The following is a 20421-nucleotide window of genomic DNA, read 5'->3' as shown; positions in this document are numbered from 1 at the left end:
TAAGGATGAATCCTTACCTTTATCTCCTAATGAGCGTAATGATCTGAAAATGGCCAATGAAAAATTAAACAAGCTTAGGCGCGATGAAGAAATTAAATGGGCACAAAGGGCTAAGGTGAAATTTATTCAGGAAGGAGGGAATAATACTAAATATTTCCATCTAATAGAAAATGGGAGACATCAGAAAAATAAAATATTTCAGCTAGAACAAGAGGAGGGCACTATTGTGGGAGATGATAATCTTAAGGTCTACATAACTGAATACTAAAAAAAATTGTTTGGCAGCCCAGAACCAAGTTATGTCACTTTGGATGAAAGTAGAATTGACGATATTCCACAACTGTCCACAACTGAAAATATTCTATTAATTAAGGATTAATCTATGGAGGAAATTCATAATGCTATCTATCAAATGGAGCATAATAAATCGCCTAGACCAGATGGATTTCCGGCTGAATTATATCAGCACTTTTGGGAAGTCATTAAAACAGACCTGATGGCACTTTTTGAGTGCTTTCAGAAAGGAGATTTGTCATTGTATAAACTCAAATTTGGAGTTATTACTCTGCTATCAAAAATGAAAATGCTACCCAAATTCAACAATATAGTCTATTGAATGTTAGTTTCAAAATTTTCACTAAAGTAGCGACGAATCGAATATCGGGAGTAGCTCAGAAAGTAATTAAACCGACACAGACATCATTCATACCAGGAAGACATATTTTAGAGGGAGTGGTGGTCCTTCATGAGACGATACATGAATTACATAGGAAAAAGCTTGATGGGGTTCTTTTCAAAATTGATTTTAAGAAGACATATGATAAGGTAAAATGGCCTTTTTTGAAACAAGTTCTTCGCATGAATGGTTTTGATCCTATTTGGTGTGTGAGGATTAAACACTATGTGCAAGGGGGAGTGTAGGAATTGGAGTAAATGATGATATTGGACATTATTTCCAAACTAGGAAAGGTTTGCGCCAAGGTGACCCTTTGTCCTTGATACTATTCAACATTATTGTTGATATGTTGGGTATTCTTATTGATCGGGCTAAAGAAGATGGGAAAGTTGGAAGTTTATTACCACATCTGACTGATGGGGGGATTTCTATATTGCAATATGCGGATGATATGATTTTATTTTTGGAACATGATATAGCTAAAGCCATTAATGTGAAGCTTATTCTTTCTATCTTTGAACAACTATCAGGGCTTAAAATTAATTTTCATAAGAGTGAAATTTTCTACTTTGGTAAGTCTAAAAATATGGAGCATCAATATAGAAATATTTTTGGGTGCGAAGCTGGATCCTTACCTTTCAGATATCTGGGTATTCCTATACACCATAGGGCACTCCGAAATGCAGAGTGGAGCCCTGTGAAGAATCGTTTTGCATCTAAACTAAGTTGTTGGCGTGGAAAAATGCTTTCCTATGGTGATAGACTTGTTCTAATTAATTCGGTTCTAACGAGTTTATCTATGTTTATGTTATCATTTCTGAAAATCCCAGTTGGGGTGAGGAAAAGATTAGATTATTACTATAGATCAAATTTCTTTTGGCAATCGGATGAGAATGAAAAGAAATATCGACTTTCTAGGTGGAATATTTTGTGTAGATATAAAGATCAAGGGGATTAGGGATTGAGGTACTTGAGTTAAAGAACAAATGCTTACTCAGTAAGTGGCTGTTTAAATTGCTCTCGGAGGAGGGTATGTGGTAGCAATTGTTGTATAATAAGTATCTCAAGAATAAAACTCTTTCACAAGTTGAAGCGAAGCCCAATGATTCACATTTTTGGAAAGGACTTATGCTTGTGAAGAATGGATTTTTTAACCGGGTTTTTTTAAAGTGGGTAATGGAATGACTGTTAGGTTCTGGGAAGATGTTTGGATGGGGGATGCCCCGTTGTGTCAACAATACCCAGCTTTATATAATATTGTTCAACATAAATATGTCCTTGTATCAACGGTTTTTGCAAATACACCTTTGAATATCTCCTTTAGAAGAGGTTTAAATGATAACAAATGGTTACAATGGCTGAATTTATGTCAACGGTTAATGACAATTACTTTAAATACTGAACCTGATGTGTTTTTTGGAAATTCACAGCTGGTCTGTTTTCAGTTAAGTTTATGTATCTTGATCTGATGAATGGACATACTATTTTCCTTCATAAATATTTGTTGAAACTAAAGATCCCCCTGAAAATTAAAATCTTTATGTGGTTCCTTAGTAACAAAGTGCTTCTTACTAAGGATAATCTAGCTAAAAGGAAGTGGAATGAGTGTCAAAAATGTTGGTTTTGTGATTCCACTGAAACTGTTAACCATTTGTTTATTGCTTGCCCATTTGCAAAAATTATTTGGCGCATGGTTTATCTCACTTACAATATTCCTCCACCAGCTAATGTTACTAATATGTTTGGTAAATGGCTTAATGGTGTACGTAAGGAGGATAAATAGAAAATTTGTGTGGGTGTATCTGCTCTATGTTGGTCCATTTGGAGGACTAGGAATGATATCATATTTAAGAAATAAAATGGAACTAATCTTTTGCAGGTTACCCGACGTGCTGCTCATTGGATTCAACAATGGGTTTTCCTTCTCCCGCTGGAACAACGGGAGGGTATGGTTACTGGATGCAACCGGATTCTAGTGATTGCTCAGGACTTCTTTTTCCGGGCTACTGGATGGCAACGCATTAATAGATTAGCAAATGGATAGGCTGTCTCTGTGTTGCATTTTTCTTTCGTTGATTCATGTGTCGACCTTAGCTTTCCCATGAGTGTAATTTTGAATTTTTTGTACACTGATTAGGTACATTTGGATAAATAAAGATGGTCGTGTGCATCTATTGATGCAGAGGGTGGAACGATGCTCCCATATCTATAAAAAGGTTATTCTGAAGTCACACGATTGCCGATTGCAGTCTGTTTATTCTCAAATTGTTACATGTATGTATGTTAAAAAAACTCATCAAGATAAAGATCGTGCGTCAAAGAAGTACGAGAAGGGAGCCACGATGAACAAAAGAGGTCAGGTCGCGTGCCCCCCTCTTCTGGGCGCGCCAACTAGGTCCGTTTGGCCCTCGAGCACCGTCTCGGCCCCTCCTTTATACAGACGCCTCCATTTCGTCAAAAAACATAACCCATAGTTTCCCCGAAATTTATTAAGGCGGCGGCGGAGGTGAAAATCCTCTCCTACTTTCGGAGAGGGTAGATCCTGCCGCACCGGTGTCTCCGGTGAAGGGGAAATCGACGCCATCATCATCACCACTCCTCCTTGACGTAGGGGGAGGCATCTCCATCAACATCTCCATCAGCACCATCATCACCATCTACAAGATCGACTTCATCCCCTTATAGTTTGTGTTTGATTGAACCCTAGATATTGTTTTAAGAGCTAGTTGCATGTTTATGATTGGCATTTTTCTTTTATTTGGTGGAGAGATTATACTTTTAGATTGTGTTGTAATCATTATGCCTCTAGTTCATATCATGTTTGACACTTGTGAGTAGTTCCACATGTTATTGAGGGCATAGGATAATCTGGCTATGATTCTATATGATGTGCAATGAGTATTTCGTCAAGTTTTTATCTTTTACGTTGTTTTATGATGGTTTTATGCGAGCATCGACTGCATATTACTTCACCTTTATATGCTCATAGGGCTACACTTTAATGCAATGAATAGTGTTGGAAGAGACGGAATTACAGAAACCGGTTTCCAATTCTTTAGTTGCATTAGAAGGGTTTATGTCGGGGACCAATGAACTAATTGCTATGGTGGGACATTTATGTCTTAATGATTCCTATACTTGCTCCTGAAAATAGATCTAGGACCCATCATAAGGGATGCATTTGCTCATATCTATGGCTGCACATAGTTTAGGCTCCGCCCCTAAGGGAATGAAACTTGACAAAATATTTACCATGTTGTGTAGAACTCTAAATGCTAGTAAATCCATGCTGCCCTCGGGACGCTTGTCACATATAAGCACACACATACAACCTTAAGCTTGTCCTCTTGTTACATAGAGGACTGGCCTTTCTCTACATATTGCTATTTACTTTCCGTACTTTAATTTATTGCAAACTATACACCCAAAACACCAAAACTAATGCATTCTTATTATTGTTTACTTGTTAAATGCCATAAACAATACCTTAAACTCCTTGTAGGTTTAAAAGCTTTTCTTATTAAAAATTACTACAATTGATCTCTTGCACTTGGGAGCCATCACCAGGCGCTGGCGAGCGCATGGGGTGGGAACGTTGCACGCGTCGGGAAGGGCGGGAGACGCCGCGACGCCTCAAGAAGATGCGCCATAATTCCGCTCACCGCCCACTCTCCCCTCTCACTCTCTCCCATTCTTACTTGCCCTCTCCTCTCCCTTCTCTCTCCTCTCGCCACCGGCGGTTCTACTACTGCCGGTAGATTGAAGACCACCGCGAGCAGGACTGGGGAGAGGCCATTCGGGGAAGCCATCTTCGTTGTCGCGTAGACGGCCTGCTTCTTCTCCCGGTTCAAGCTCTGCTCGGCAACGACATCCATGGAGGTAATACCCTAATCCAAGCTTTTAGGCTTCATTGTTCATAGATCTGCGGTTTTGTGGTGTTCGATCTACGGTAATTTGGCACATGCATCTTAGATCTACTCCGTTTGTGGTTATATTTGGGCCTTATTTCTTTTCTAGGTACATTAGTGGCTTAAAAAAACTAGATCGGTGTTCTTGCACCTTGTTCCGGCATGAACAATCTTACCGTTATGGCCAAATCTAGGTTTTAGGTTCACAGTTTAGCAAATTGGGGTTTTACTATTCATGCCGATGATTACACGGTGGTGCTAAGCTTTTCAGAACCTAGTGCCATGATCGAAGTCTGTTGTTTGATATTGCATTAGGTTCTGATTAAATATCTCTTCCACTAGCTAGTGCTACGATTTATGAGGCCTGATTGTACCCAAGTTTGTTCAGAACCGAGGCAAAGATTAACTAGAGGGTTTGAAAAACAAGGTAGCAATGCTGAAGAACGTGCACAAAACGCAAGCACAAATCCTGAGGTCTAGGAAGGAGGAGTGGGAGGGGAAAGAGAGACAATGAAGGCTATGAAGGACGAGTGGGAGGGAGAAAGAGATGCATTGAGGGCAGAAAATGAGGTACTAAAACAAAAAAGGAAAAGCTAGAGTATGTTGTGTATGACCTGCTTAAAGCAGATTCTGTTAACATGGATAAACAAAAGATGATTAGGGCTATTTGTGATGAGTGATGTAAGATAATCTTGCTTGTAATGCGCCATAATTAGCCTATGTTTGCACTGTGAACCTTGATATGTGGATCTGTTTAATGATCCCAACTATTTTCTCTGATATGTTCAATGTTATGGCCCATGATATGAACTTGTGAAGAAAATAACACAATATTTGATGATATCCAACCTTGTAGAACAGCACAAACACTCCTCCTTGTGCCTTGTACTAAGTTGAATAGCATCAATTCTAGTGATTATAGATTAGAGGCCTTATTGTTTTGCTTGCCATATTCTTGGAATCTTGTTTGTCATTAGGCTAGTGATTAAAATTTGGCACAACCATATGCAAGGGGCTGGCCGTAAACCTAGTCCTTTGTGCAAAAACATTACTTGTACGCTAGACTTAGTTTGAGGATAGTCCTTTTGCATGCGGTGTTCACCTAGCTTCTCTATCATATTCTCATATGGTCTCACAAGCATATTATCATATGAGGCTTGGCCTGCATCTTTTTATGCTCATTGAAATTGTTTCTTCATCTTGCAGTTCTCCAAGCTGATGATGGGTGGAGCTGACATACCATTTGGCGAGGGCACTTCCAACAAAGAACCTAGAGAGGGAAGCTCTGTCAAGAGGGCAAGTGGAGGCATGTGAAGGTTGGGCATTTCCATGACGACGTCGGACCAACCCACTTTGCAAAAGTAGCGTTGTCTCCCGGGTTGGAAATGTTGTCAATTCCCACAGGTTTCCTCTCCTACCTTGGCACCATCCCGTCCCTAGTATGATCATCCTCAAGACAAACACCTGCTACTTCTGGATGGTGAAGCCGAGGGACGTGAAAGACATTGTCTATCTGGATCAGGAGTGTCCTGGATTTTTCATTGCCCACTAGGTGAAGATAGGCTACTTCATGACCTTCAGGGTGATGAGGGGCGACGTCTTCAAGGTCGCCATATTCGACTACTCCATGAAAAAGGTCGTCCAGAGGTGCTCACAACATCATCCATCCCTTGCCATGCTCGACGATTGAAATCCGTTCCTGTATTTGTCTCGTACTTTGTTTAATTATGGGATGAATTATGTTTGCTATGGCGTGCTGAACAATGTGTGCTATGTTCTGCTAAAGAATGTTTTGTATGTGCTACTAAAAAATGTGTGCTTGATGCTGAAAAGGGGTGGTATCCTCACCATTTGAGAAATAGGTTATCACATTTCTTGTTCTACACATAATCAAACATGATGTTATGCTTCTACCGAGCGCAAAACAGCCTACCAAACGAATTGTTTTTAGTTTATCCAACCTCGTGGAGCCAAGTTGCATGAGAGAGAGAAAGAAACGCGAAAAAACCTCGTGGCTCTTGGTCGGGAGCTCCTATACATCGCTTCCAGCGGGAGCGATGGTGGCTCCGCTCAAGGCCTCCTGCCTAGGCCGTTTCAACTGCGGCCCAATAAAAGGTATTGTTTCTTTCTCTCTTTTCTTTTTGTTTCAGTTTGATTTTAAAAAATATTAATATCTGAAAAAGTTCATAGTTGGAAAAAGTTTGGATTTAAAAATGTTTAAATTTAAAAATTGTTCGAATCTGGAAAATGTTCCAATTTAAAAATGTTCAAATCTGAAAAATATTCGAATTTTAAAAATGTTCAAATCTAAAAAATGTTCGAATTCAAAAAATGTTCAAATCTAAAAAAAGTGTGAACTTTAAAAAATTTGAATCTAAAAATGTTCTAATATAAAAAATGTTCAGATCTAAAAATTGTTCTAATACGAAAAAAGTTCAAATTTAAAACTGTTCATAATTCGAAACAGTTCAAAAAAATGAAAAAATGTTGTATTTAAAAAGTTCAAAAAAGTTAACAATTCAATATTTGAAAAAATATTCAAAAACTGGTCAGAAAAATCGGAAACGACGGAAAACCGAAACTGGAAGAAAAACCAAAGCGAACAAGAAAAAACCGCCTAAAACCGAAGAAACCTAAGAAAACCTGAGAAAAAACACACCGCTGCCGCTAATGGGCCGGCCCACCCTGTCCACCGCTTCAGGCGGGAGCGAATCGCTCCCGCAATGAGCGGGGAATAGGGATCGCCCTCTTGGTCGCAGGAGCAACGCGCGCCCCATCCTTGTCTTGGGCATGCCGCGCGCGCTCCATCTTCCAGGCCTTGGCTTGCAGGTGGCCCCACCTCGTCGCTCCACTCGCCCCGGTTGGGCTCCGTGCCCCAGACTATGACCTGGGCGTTCCAAATGTCGAAGCAAAATAAAATTCACTCCTGCCTCGCTAGTTCCCAACATATGCAGCCAATGCACACTGAGATCGAAGAGCGCATGCGAGTTGCACACTTCGCTCACACGGTGTATAATCCACCATTCTGACGCTCCATGTGCCACTTCCACACCTCATTCTATCCGAGCCCCCACCTTCAGCCACTCAAGGAGGGCACCGTTTTCATCCCCACGAAGCGACGACGAGATGGTGGTGATTTTGGCCGTGGTCCTGGCGGTCGTGGTCGCATCCTACGCCCACTTCTTATGGCCGGTGGATATGATGAAGGCGCCAGGCGCCGCCGGGATGTTCATCTCGCGGGAGGCGTTCGAGATAATCCCTAAACTCTACTTCTTCCTACTCCACAACTTCGGAGCCGGCGTCGCTGCTTCCTTGTTTAGCGGTTTCCCCGGCTCGTTGATCTGCGTCGTTTGTTTCCTTTGGCGTCTCGTCACTGGTTTCATGTACGCCGGTCTACTTCGCGGTTTCCTGCTCCCCCTCGCGTCTTCTCTTTTCAGCTTCCGTCGTGCCATCGCCAGCTTCTTGTACGGTGGTTTTATGTGTAGTTTCTTCATCCCCGTCGCGTCTTCTCTTTTGAGCTTCGGTGGTGGCATCGTTGCTTTCGTGTATGCTGGCCTTGTTCGTAGTTTCCTTATCCCCCTTGTGTATTCTCTTCTGAGCTTCGGCGGAGGCGTCGCTGGCATCATGTACACTGGCCTTGTTCGTGGGTTCTTCATCCCTGTTGTGTCTTCTCTTTTGAGCTTTGGAGGAGAAGTAGCTGGCATCATATATAATGGGCTGGTTTGCGGTTTCTTCATCCCTGCCGTGTCTTCTATTGTGAGCTTCGGAGGCGGCGTGGCTAGCATCATCTATGATCTTCTTTCTCGTGATTTCTTTATCCAATTCATGCTTGGTCTTCTTGTCGCACGAGTCATGGGTTTTCTTTTCAGATGACTGGCGACTACATACATCGCGAGCGCGCGCCTCAGTGCTACCGTGGCCTGAGGCAGGCGTGTGCGTAAAATGTTCGTAGTGCATTTTGCCCACTATCTCTCATAAGTGGTGTCTGGTTAAAATGATCTCAGTAATGCTCATTACTAATGAGTATTAATCTCTTTCTTCTATATGTGCTAAATGTGTATATATATCACGTACGTATTGAGTAGATGCGGTACATACTACATAACGTGTCAGGATTAACTTCTGAATTTGATGGCGCAAAAATATGGGGGTACTCCATAAGAGCATCTTCAACAGGTTGCGGAGGGCTAGGGTTGAGGGACATAACCAATTGATGCTCAACTATTTTGCAGAGTCACCGTTGTACTCCCTCCATTTTTATTTACTTCACGTTCTGGATTTAGTCCAAATCATACTTTGTTAAGTTTGACCAAGAATATAAGAAAAAATATTAACATTGATAATACCAAATGTCATAATATAAAATCCGATTCTACTATTATAGATTTTACATTATAGATGCTTATATTTTTTCCTAAATATTTTAGTTAAAATTTATAAATTTTGACTTTGACTAAACCTAGAACGCAATGTAATTATGAGGGAGTATCATTTATTTCTACCATGAGATTCGCGATTCCGGTTTCCATGATGATCTCCATAACTAAGGATCTCATTGAGAAGTGGTGGTCATGGTTTGGCGAGCAAAGACGCTAGCTCCATGTTATATGTGATGAATTGTATGTTGTATGCGATGAACCTTGCGTATTTGTGAGTTGATTTGAGTGAAAATTAATCATGAACTATTTGTGTAATAGTGATATAATATAAGTACAATTGAGATTTTATTTGTGTTTTAGAATCATTTAAATATGAGTTTTATGATATTCGTGTCATATATGCTTGCAATTTTAAATATAGGGCACAAGGTGTGGTGCCCTATTTTATAACATTTGAAATTTCTCCCGTGGCATATTGTACATGAAATTGGTACCCTATATTTCGTACACTAATAAAGTGTCAAAACCAAAAAGTGGGACATTATAATCCAAAATTTGTATTCACTCCGTTTCAGTTTACTAGTCTTACGTGTATTTCTAGGTCATCAATTTAACCAATTTAACATAAGATATATATATTAAAAAAATAGGTGTGACTATTTTTCAGTTGACTGAGAACTAGCTTCGTCAGTCGACTAATGCCATCAAATCTTAGGTACAATTCATGACTAGCACGAATCATGGTACAAATCAAATGATATAAAACTTGATTGTGCACGAAGTTAGTTCTCAGCTAACTGAGAACTAGCAAATCCCATAAAAAATATATCATTATAAAATTTAGATTTTATATTTTCTAATGATATAATTTTGTGTTATATAATTCATATTATATAGATCAAATTAACAACCTAGTTATACATGCATGTCTAGTAAAATCAGATAGAGGGAGTACTCCATATAACATGAAGTATATGCGACGGCCCTGTTTGCATGACTACTCTCTCCGTCCTCAAATACGTCAATATCTAGCTCTAAACTTTATCCACAAAATAGTATACTCATATCTTGCCAATGTACTTCAATTGCTTCTCTCTCATCGTACGGAAATCAAACCCAATAATATTGAGCACATGTTCGTCTTGTTTTCTACGTGCACTCAGCTCTTTGGAGGTGAATGCATTAAAGACAAGAGATACATATTCCTAATGTATTTTTCACTCCACTTCATAATTTATTTTGAAAATCTCGCATGTACATTTATTTGTGAAGTACTCCATAGAATACATGAGACGGTTGTGTATGGACTCCATGCAGCATGGCGTACTCCACCTTGTTTGCATTCCACCTTGTGGTTCAATTATGTTGTGGTTACACTGGAATTTCAACGGAGTAGTCGCTTCGTACTCACTGCCTGAGTGAATACCTCGTCTTCCGCTTCCTAGCTCCAAACTCTTCCTCTCCCGAGGAAGCAACAAATGCACGGACGGCGTACAGTGCTGACGTAGAATATATAACCAGATGTATTGGCGCATTGCCATTCTCACTCTTCCGTTTCTGCAACTCCAAGACCCACACCAAACTCTCGGATCAAGCGAATCGATGGGGGTTCCCGCGGGTTTCATCTTCGGCGCAGCCGCGGCCGCGGTGATCGCCGTGGGAGCGTACATGTTCTTCTGGCCGGCATCGGCGGCCGTGGCCATGATGAAGGCCCCCGGATCCGGAGGGCTGCTGATTTCCCGCCTGGCGTTCGAGGCCAACCCGCAGCGCTACTACTATCTCCTCCGCACCGCCGGTGCCGCGGTGGCTGCTGCCGCTTTCGCTCCGTGAGGTGATTCGTAACCTGTAGCATCGAAATCCTCCGTCGTATCTACTGCTCGGTTGTCAGATGTATTATCCGCGTTTGTCTACAACTACCTATGTACTGCACTGTACTGCTAAACCTCTACGAATGCATTTGGGTCGCGCTTTTCTGCCCGTTATCCAATTATTACAGCGCAATCAGATACTGATAATCACAGTTCAAAAAAGAAAGATACTGATAATCATGTTATTTCATTCATCCCAAAAACGACTGCGGTACAACACAACACACAAGCAGGCACGCATACTACACACACTCATAGAGTCCACACACGCGAATCGTACATCCACATGGACCTGTTAAATTTAGAAACTAATCCAAATATGTCAGACAGTCCAATTCACGGAGCCGCAAACCCGTGCCGCCAAACCTCTCAAGGACGATCTCATTCAGCTGTGCCGCCATTTCTGACGTCATGTGGTTCACCTAGTCTCCGGCGACACCTTTCCTAAAGAAGGCGTCAAGGGGCATGGCGTGGTACGTACCCGACGACCCTTTCTTGTTCACCTCCAGTCCATTCATCTTCTCAAATTAATTTTATACTCCCCTAAAATGTAAGAAGTCTAAGGATTAGTTAAAAGTCAACGTTTTAAAGTTTAATCAAATTTATACACAAAGGATGATGAGCCGCTGATTCCAAATTTCTACTACTGGGCGGAGTGACGTTATCTCCTCCTCGCGTTGCCCCCTCCTAGCGACTGGGAAGGCGAAACCCTAGAGCATGTTGCCGCCGCCCCCTCCCCTCCTCCCTCCCCTCTCCGCTGCTCCCTGAGGCGTTGCCGGGCTAAGCCCGCAACACCGGTGAAGGGGTGTTATCACCAGAATTTAACCGAGTCAGAGGTGGGCCGCAATCAAGATGGGCTTAAGGAAATATACTTGGAGGATTACGTGAATCGGCCTGTTATACCAAGATGGGTTTAATTACCCTTGTATCTGTAAAATATTAGATCGCATCTTAGTTTAGAAAGTAGAATCTTACTCGTGCACGGTTTGGTGCACGCCCACATTAGAAAGTCCCCTGGACTATAAATATGTACCTAGGGTTTATGGAATAAACAACAACTCACGTTCAACCCCAAAACAAACCAATCTCGGCGCATCGCCAACTCCTTCGTCTCGAGGGTTTCTATCGGGTAGCGACATGCTGCCTAGATCGCATCTTGCGATCTAGACAGAGACAAGCCCCACGTTGTTCATGCGTTGCTCGTACTGAAGCGCTTTTGATGGCGAGCAACGTAGTTATCATAGATGTGTTAGGGTTAGCATTGTTCTTCGTTTAAGCATGCTTACGTAGTGCAACCCTTGCATATCTAGCCGCCCTCACGCCTATCTCAGGTGTGGGGGCGGCACCCCGCTTGATCATTATTTAGTAGATCTGATCCGTTACGATTGCTCCTTGTTCTACAAGGATTAGTTTAATATCTGCAATAGTTAGGCCTTACAAAGGGGGAGGATCCAGTGGCACGTAGGGTGGCGTTCGCAAGTCCTAAACAGGATGTTCCGAGGATCAACTTCATGTTGGTTTTTAGGCCTTGGTTAGGATCGGCTTACGAGCACCGTGCGTGGCCGCGAGGCCCAACCTGGAGTAGGATGATCCGATTATGCGGTGAAAACCCTAAATCGTCGTAGATCTAATTAGCTTTATCTTGATCAAGCAGGACCACCAAGTATTCGTGCACCCCGTACGAATCATGGGTGGATCGGCTCTTTGAGCCGATTCACGGGATAACTCGAGAGCCGATCGAGGCTCGTATTTAACGTTTACATGTATGCCCTGCAGAAACTAAGCGAGGCATCCCCATCACCTTCCCGACCAGGTATAGGTCAGGTGGCACGCTTTGCACTTCGCATCGCCGCGTGTGACCGAGAAGAGCATTGCGGGCCGTCGCTCGGAGGGGTCTCAGCCAGCCGCAGCTCTAGGCTCTTCCCGGCTCTACGGTGTTGACAAGGCCGCTGCCCGCCGGTGGGTTTTGGCAGTCAACACATTCTGGCACGCCCGGTGGGACCAACGTCTACATCAACCACATCGCCATCTACATCTGAGATGGCGGGCGGCACGCCAGTCACGTGCGATGAGATCAAAGCCATCCTCGAAGCTGAACTCATCGGCTCCTCTGAGAAGACCCGGCCGCACGATGTCAAGTTCGGTAGAGACCCACGTCCGGGGCCCGGCGTCGACACGGTGGATCTCAGCCACCCCATAGGTCAGCCAAAGTTTTCCTTTGGTGTCAATATGGCAGGGTCTGCAAGCCGCCATGACAAAGAGAAAACAGAAAGCAGCCACTCCCGTGGCAAGGATGAAGAGGGGGCCGATCCGCGCGACCAACCCCAAGATGAGGACAGGCGGTACCTGGCAAGGGAGGGGATAAGAAGCATGCAGTATCAACACCCACTCTCCGGGCGCCTCCTCAACAAATACGAGCAACACCACGACCGACGTCGGCGCTACGACGTAGATGACGAAAGAAATTTTCGGTCTGATACCGAGGTCAGAAGGTACCGCCAACATGGTAGAAGCAACGACGGGTACGATCGTCGCGCCAAAGGAAGGCCAAGGGGGCAGGGTGACATGGATAAGCACTGGGACTGCCCGTTCTTCAAACATTGTCTGGGACTCGGGAATGAGCCGATTGCCAACAATCGAGGACCGCCCGAATGCAAACAAAGGAAGAAGGGTGCCGCTAACGTGTCCGTGTTCAGCCGTCTAGGGCTTTTCCCGCCTCGGAACAAGCATGCCGAGTCCGCTCGGTGGAAGATCTCGAGGAGCTAGAGGACGGTGGTGAAGAATACAAATATCATCAGCCCGTGTGGTGCCCCGATGGGCTCGGCCATTCCCGTAAGCGAAGAGTTCAGCGTCTGCGTGGGTTGGAAGAAGCTGAAAGATTATACCTGCGCACGCTAAGGAAGGCACGGCCTGATCTGGCCGCCAAAATTCTGCGAACCCTGGACAAGGAAGGTCAGCCACAAAGAAAAGAGTGGCGCCCCGAACAGAGAAAAGCCGATGATGAAACATCGGCTGGCACAAATATGGTGTTTATCCTCCCTTCGGAGTTCAGTGCTCCAGGATTAGATGAGACATCCGTGGCACAACTTGACTGCGGCCCACGGCCGGTTATCTTTGAGAAGCCACGAGAAAGGAGCTACAGGCATCTGAAGGCCCTGTACTTACGAGGGTATATCGATGGGAGGCCTGTAAATAAGATGCTGGTGGACACCGGAGCGGCGGTTAACATCATGCCGTACTCTATGCTACGTCGGGCTGGGACGCTCGAGTTCGGATCTAATCAAGACTAACGTAACGTTGAGCGACTTCAACGGCCAAGCGTCTGAGGCACAAGGAGTTCTGAACGTGGATCTGACCGTAGGAAGAAAAACTATCCCTACGACGTTCTTCATCGTTGATAGCACGAGCAGTTATGCTGTGTTGCTGGGAAGAGATTGGATCCACGCCAAGCTGCTGCATTCCCTCCACGATGCACCAATGCATAATACAGATGGGATGGTGATGAGGTAGAGGTCGTCCAAGCCGATGACTCGGCCGAAGTTTCAACGGCTGGCATGAACGCATGGGAAGCAGCGAGGCCAAGAACCCCTCTCGGGCATCAACTTGGACGATCGCGAGCGCATCGATGTGACAAAGGGAAGGGTTAAGCTAGTTTTATCCACCGGCCTCGACCATGTAGTTGAAGCCAAGCGATGTGCAACTTGGCGAGGCTGATCCTTGTGATCGGCCCCAAGGGTCTATGAAGGAACATTACAAAACCTTCACCGAGCAAACAACGTGGAGGCCGATTCCGATAATCGGCCGTGAATATCCTCACCATCCATACTGCCTGGGTTCAACACATTCATGATCCAACAGAGCCGATATCATCAATTCTCTTGACAGAATCGGCTCGGGGGGGCGCCCAAGTGGATAAAACACGAGGATATGCAGTAGAAGTGTTCCATCCTGTGGCGATGGGTATTGGAGTATGGGGGCCGATACACAAATCGGCCGGGAATTCAAAAATTTTTAAGCATAGCCGATGTGCAGACATCGACTTAAGGATCAATGGAGCTCTTCAAGGACAAGGCCAAGAGCAGCCTGGATGTGCGGATCAGGTCCACCAAAGGAAAGGAGCCTATCTGGCCGGCAGGAACTGAAGAAACTCGGGGGGCACCTCGCCTTGAAGGCTCTCTGCTTTGAGAAGCCGATTTATGTTCAAATCGGCTAGCTCTGCATAAGAAGCTCCTCAGACATGATCAAGCCCAGGTCTATGCAGCTCATTTGCGTATCCTTGTCTCTGTTTTGCCTTGGCTGAGACTCGGGGGCAACAGGCCTGGTAGATGCTCTATTGAGGAACCGATTGGGGTACCATCGGCTGATCTCTGTTGCAACCTTCTTCACAAAACGATGAGCGCTCGCTAAGGAGGATCTCCGAAACTCGGTGGGAGAATTAAGGGCTCTCTTGGGAGTCCCACAGTATCTACTGGAAAGAGAATCATCAGTTGAAGGATGGAAGGGTGAATGTCAAAGGACCGATGCGTTGCTATCGGCTCATTGCGCATTGGCAAAGGGGACGAATCGGCAGGGTCAGCATAAGAGAGGATCGGCTAAATTAAGCTCAAAAAGGAAATCAGCAAAATCGAAATTGGGGAAAAAGTTCTTCATTAATAGGCGGGATTTCTTACATCAAAGAGCTGATTACTCCCAGAAGGAAATACTAGGGGGATACATTGCCCCATCTACTACTACTGACCCTATGCTAGAGGTCCTATCTACGGGCCGTCACTGCCCTCATCGTCATCCTCAGAGCTCTCATCGGCACTGCTGCCGATGGGCTCCTCGTCGCTACTCCCGTAGCCCTCCACGGGGGCTTCATCCCCGTCTTCGTCGTCACTGCTGTCGTCGTCCCACCACATGCGGAGGCGCTTCACTGGCGGGTAGCCCTCGAGGGAGTCGTCGTCGTCGTCCTCCTCCTCCTCCTCTTCCTCCTCCCCTACCCCCTCGGAGGAGGTGAAGTCGTCCCAGGAGAAGCGATCGTCATCGCTCTCCTCCTCCGATTCCCCGTCGGCGAGGAAACGGAGGTCGCTCTCCCCGTCCGTCGAGGACCTGGTCGTCCTCGGACCAGATGGAGAAGTCATGGTCCGACTCCTCCCCGGCCGCAATGGCGCGACGGGTGTTAGCCGCATGGACCGCCGCCGGGTTGTGCTCCGGCGTCGGCTCACGGGACAGGGAGGAGCTGGCTGGAAGGATCCGATGGGGCGAGAGGAGGAAGAGGACATGATGGCGCAGGAGGACTTTTGGACCGCTAATGCGAGGGAGATGCAGAGCGGAATCTGTTCATAGCGGTTAAATAAAAGGGGATATGGTGGAAATTCAATGCCACAGCAGTTTCCGAGGAAGTGGTGCTTGAAAGAAAGAGAAAGGACTGCCAAGTCACGCGGAGAAGTTGAGAAGGCAAGTCATCATGGTGACGGATATCGCGACGGTTCCGCCACGACATGACCCGACGAAGGAAAGCGAGTGATTTTGGAATTACCAATTCCAAAACCAGGGGGGCATGTGTTATCACCGGAATTTAACCGAGTCGAGGTGGGCCGCAATCAAGATGGGCTTAAGGAAATATACTTGGAGGATTACGTGAATCGGCTCGTTATACCAAGATGGGTTTAATTACCCTTGTATCCGTAAAATATTAGATCGCATCTTAGTTTAGAAAGTAGAATCTTACTCGTGCACGGTTTGGTGCACGCCCACATTAGAAAGTCCCCTGGACTATAAATATGTACCTAGGGTTTATGGAATAAACAACAACTCACGTTCAACCCCAAAACAAACCAATCTCGGCGCATCGCCAACTCCTTCGTCTCGAGGGTTTCTATCGGGTAAGCGACATGCTGCCTAGATCGCATCTTGCGATCTAGGCAGCACAAGCCCCACGTTGTTCATGCGTTGCTCGTACTCGAAGCGCTTTTGATGGCGAGCAACGTAGTTATCATAGATGTGTTAGGGTTAGCATTGTCCTTCGTTTAAGCATGCTTACGTAGTGCAACCCTTGCATATCTAGCCGCCCTCACGCCTATCTCAGGTGTGGGGGCGGCACCCGCTTGATCATTATTTAGTAGATCTGATCCGTTACGATTGCTCCTTGTTCTACAAGGATTAGTTTAATATCTCGCAATAGTTAGGCCTTACAAAGGGGGAGGATCCAGGTGGCACGTAGGGTGGCGTTCGCAAGTCCTAAACAGGATGTTCCGAGGATCAACTTCATGTTGGTTTTTAGGCCTTGTTTAGGATCGGCTTACGAGCACCGTGCGTGGCCGCGAGGCCCAACCCGGAGTAGGATGATCCGATTATGCGGTGAAAACCCTAAATCGTCGTAGATCTAATTAGCTTTATCTTGATCAAGCAGGACCACCAAGTATTCGTGCACCCCGTACGAATCATGGGTGGATCGGCTCTTTGAGCCGATTCACGAGATAACCCGAGAGCCGATCGAGGCTCGTATTTAACGTTTACATGTATGCCCTGCAGGAAACTAAGCGAGGCATCCCCATCACCTTCCCGACCAGGTATAGGTCAGGTGGCACGCCCTGCACTTCGCATCGCCGCGTGTGACCAGAAGAGCATTGCGGGCCGTCGCTCGGAGGGGTCTCAGCCAGCCGCAGCTCTAGGCTCTTCCCGGCTCTACGGTGTTGACAAGGCCGCTGCCCGCCGGTGGGTTTTGGCAGTCAACAAGGGGGCGGTGGGGATCTGAGCTCTCGGCTCCCCTGCGGTGGCTAGGTGGAGGATCTCTATGGCGGGCTCGCCATGACCAAGGACGCGGCGCGACAGGCTCTCCTCTCCAACGGTCGGCCTCTAGCTCGGCGGATGGCGCGGACGAGTTAGTCTGGCGGCTCCCTCGGTGGGGGCTCGGGACTGGGAGGCGGCGGCCTTGCTTGGTGAGGCGCCACCGGCTTCGACGGCGAGCGGTGGGCGCGGATGCGGTCCGGCATCTCGGCCGCGTGGGCGGCGAAGTTCCGGCGAACGGCGGTCGTGGCGCGGGGCTGCTCCGGTGGCTGGCGGCGCCAGATCTGAAGTATCCCCTCAACCTCACTTAGGCGCTTCCCACCACGCTGGATCTGGAACTCGTGGGCCTTGTGCCGCCGGTTCCATGGCTGGAGGTGGTGATGGTGGCTGGAAGTGGAGTCCGGGAGAAATCCCTTTGCCGGTCTCGGCTGCGACGTCGGCGACGCCCGAGTGGCGCCATTTTCCTCCTTGGTGGCGACGTCGAGGTACTCCCTTCCCTTCACCCCACCCCTGTTGCGCTCCCGGGGTGAAAACCCTAACTGTGTTGGGCGGCGGCGGCGCCACGGGCGGCGTGTCCTCCTTGGAGGCGCTGCTGTTGGAACCTTTCGGGGTGTGCGGATGTTGCCTTCGTGCAGTTGGGTGGTGGCGGTGTTGCTCGGCGACATTGTCCTTCTACATGAACGACCAAGTCCGCCGCTTCAGCTCTGCGTGGGTGAACCCTTGGCGGGCGACATGGCTCCGCAAGGTGAGCTCAGTCTGCGAGTATTGGGGCTCTGTTCCAGCCCTAGGTTTAGGCTTGGTTCCTGCTATGTGCTCTGCTCAAGGGGAGCATTTCCATTGCGGCCGGTTCGGCGTCCTTTCGAGCCAGGATGAGGGGGTAGGGACCCTCTCCGGCAATGGAGGAGTACTGCCAGGCGATAGATGGATCAGGGGGTAGGCGGGTCTCCGCTGCTTCGCTTTCGATGCTTCTACCTCGCTTCACCTCGGCCGCTCCCGGGTGCTTCATTCTCGCTTGAGGATATCGAGGACTTGAGCTGGGTTTCTTGTTATTTTTTTGAAACACCAGCTGGGTTTCTTGTTTTTTCTTTTATTTGCTGTGGTTTTGGATGTTGTAAGCTGTTTTCAGCATTCTTGTATCATCAGCCGTTTGAGCTTTATTAATTTAAAGCTGGCCACTTTGTGCCTTATTGTTTAAAAAAGTTTATACACAAAAATATGAATATTTACAATACTAAATCAACATAAATAGATTCACCATAAATTTTATTTTTTTAATATGTTCATTTGATATTGTTGATGTCAATATTTTTTTCTATATATTTGATCAAAATTAGTAAGGTTTAACTTTTGACCAATCCTAGGATGCTTTACATTTTGAGATGGAGGGAGCACTAAATATGAATCAACTTGGTTCAATAAATCATGCCGCAATGCACACGAAGTTCGTTCAGTTTGAGATTCCCTTAAGTTCATGAAACTGAATGAACCTATCCACACGAATGAATCACACAAACAAGCATCTTTATTCGATAATGAAGACGGTGAATGTGACATAGAGTCCACAACTGATTCACCAAGCATAGAGTCCAGAACTGAAACATGCATGCACATGACCTGATTATAAACAAAACAAATCCGAGCATGCCGACAGAATCCAAATCAAGGAGCCGCGAGGCCCGTGCCACGAAACTTCTCACGGACGATCTCATCTAGCCGCGTTGCCATATCTGGCGTCATGTGGTTCACCCAGTCTCCAGCGACACCTTTCCTGAAGAATGCGTCACGGGGCATGGCGTGGTATGCCCCCGACGAGCCTTTCTTGTTCACCTCCAGCCCCTTCATCTTCTCGAAGCTACACAGCTCCACCACACCCTCCACGGCGCCGGCGCTCTCCTCGGCGGCCGAGAACGGCCGACCCAGGAACTCCGCCAGCCTCCTCACGTGCTTGCCCGTGTCTTGCAGCAGGTCCTCGTACCTGAGGAAGAGCACCCGGTCGGGGCGCTCCAGGCTCGCGCGCCAGTAGGTGAGTACGTGGTCCCAGATCGGGCCGACCGCCACGGCGCCGTCGCATACGTGCTCGAACAGCTCGGCGAACGAGAGCTCCGGCTGGCGTCGCCGGAGGAAGTGCCACAGCGAGACGACCATGTCCTTGGGGTCCCTGCAGATGTACGCAACTTTCACGTCGCCGCTGGTGACCGACTCGGGGAGCAAGGTGTACGGCATGTGCGTGTTCATGAGCCGCGGCGACGGGAGCTTCTCCAGCTTGGTCTCCTGCCCATCGGCGAAGATCTCGTCGAGGAACGGGATGCAGTCGTGCGGGTTGAGGCGGAGGAGCGGGTGCTGCGCCGGCTCCGGGTACGCGTCGCGCGTCATGGTGGCGAAGGCCAGCGCCTTCAGCCACGTGGTACCGCACTTGGGGTAGCTGGCCAGGATCACGTCGTCGCGGCGTGGTGAGAAGCGGCGCTGGAAGACGACAGTGCCCGCGACCCAGTGCTCCGGCAGCCAGAAGCTCTGGTACAGGCGCAGCTCAAGACCGGCCTGTTGCTTGCGCGGCAGGGCCGCGACGAGGTCCCCAAACTCCTCCTTGGCCGGGTGCTTCGGCACCGTGCCGTCGTCGACGTCCGTGAACGGAACAGGGCCGGAAGTGATGGTGGGGATGGCGGCCATGGATGACGAGAACGGAGTTAGCTGCAGGGCGATGTCAATAGCAGAGAAGCGATTGTACTCCGGTGAGTAGTGATCACTGCTCAAGGATGGCAATTCCACTCATTTGGGGAGAATATATATATGGAGTTGCATGATTGCATCGTGCTTGGGCT

At 47.0% G+C, this 20421-nt stretch overlaps 2 protein-coding genes across 2 annotated transcripts; one reads left to right on the top strand and one right to left on the bottom strand.

Moving 5' to 3' along the window:
- The first annotated feature begins 10565 nt into the window (after nucleotides 1–10565).
- On the top strand, nucleotides 10566–10793 carry LOC124702958 (protein EGG APPARATUS-1-like). The gene has a single exon (XM_047235141.1). It carries the CDS (start codon nucleotides 10566–10568, stop codon nucleotides 10791–10793), a length of 228 nt encoding a protein of 75 aa, XP_047091097.1.
- Nucleotides 10794–19232: 8439 nt separating this feature from the next.
- Nucleotides 19233–20421, bottom strand: LOC124694153 (flavonol 3-sulfotransferase-like). Its single transcript, XM_047227171.1, has one exon. The coding sequence runs from the start codon at nucleotides 20267–20269 to the stop codon at nucleotides 19262–19264; it is 1008 nt and encodes a 335-aa protein (XP_047083127.1). The 5' UTR covers nucleotides 20270–20421; the 3' UTR covers nucleotides 19233–19261.

The sequence above is a fragment of the Lolium rigidum genome, chromosome 3 (assembly GCF_022539505.1).
Source record: "Lolium rigidum isolate FL_2022 chromosome 3, APGP_CSIRO_Lrig_0.1, whole genome shotgun sequence".
Lineage (NCBI taxonomy): Eukaryota > Viridiplantae > Streptophyta > Magnoliopsida > Poales > Poaceae > Lolium > Lolium rigidum.
This window is presented reverse-complemented; position numbering and strand designations above follow the sequence as displayed.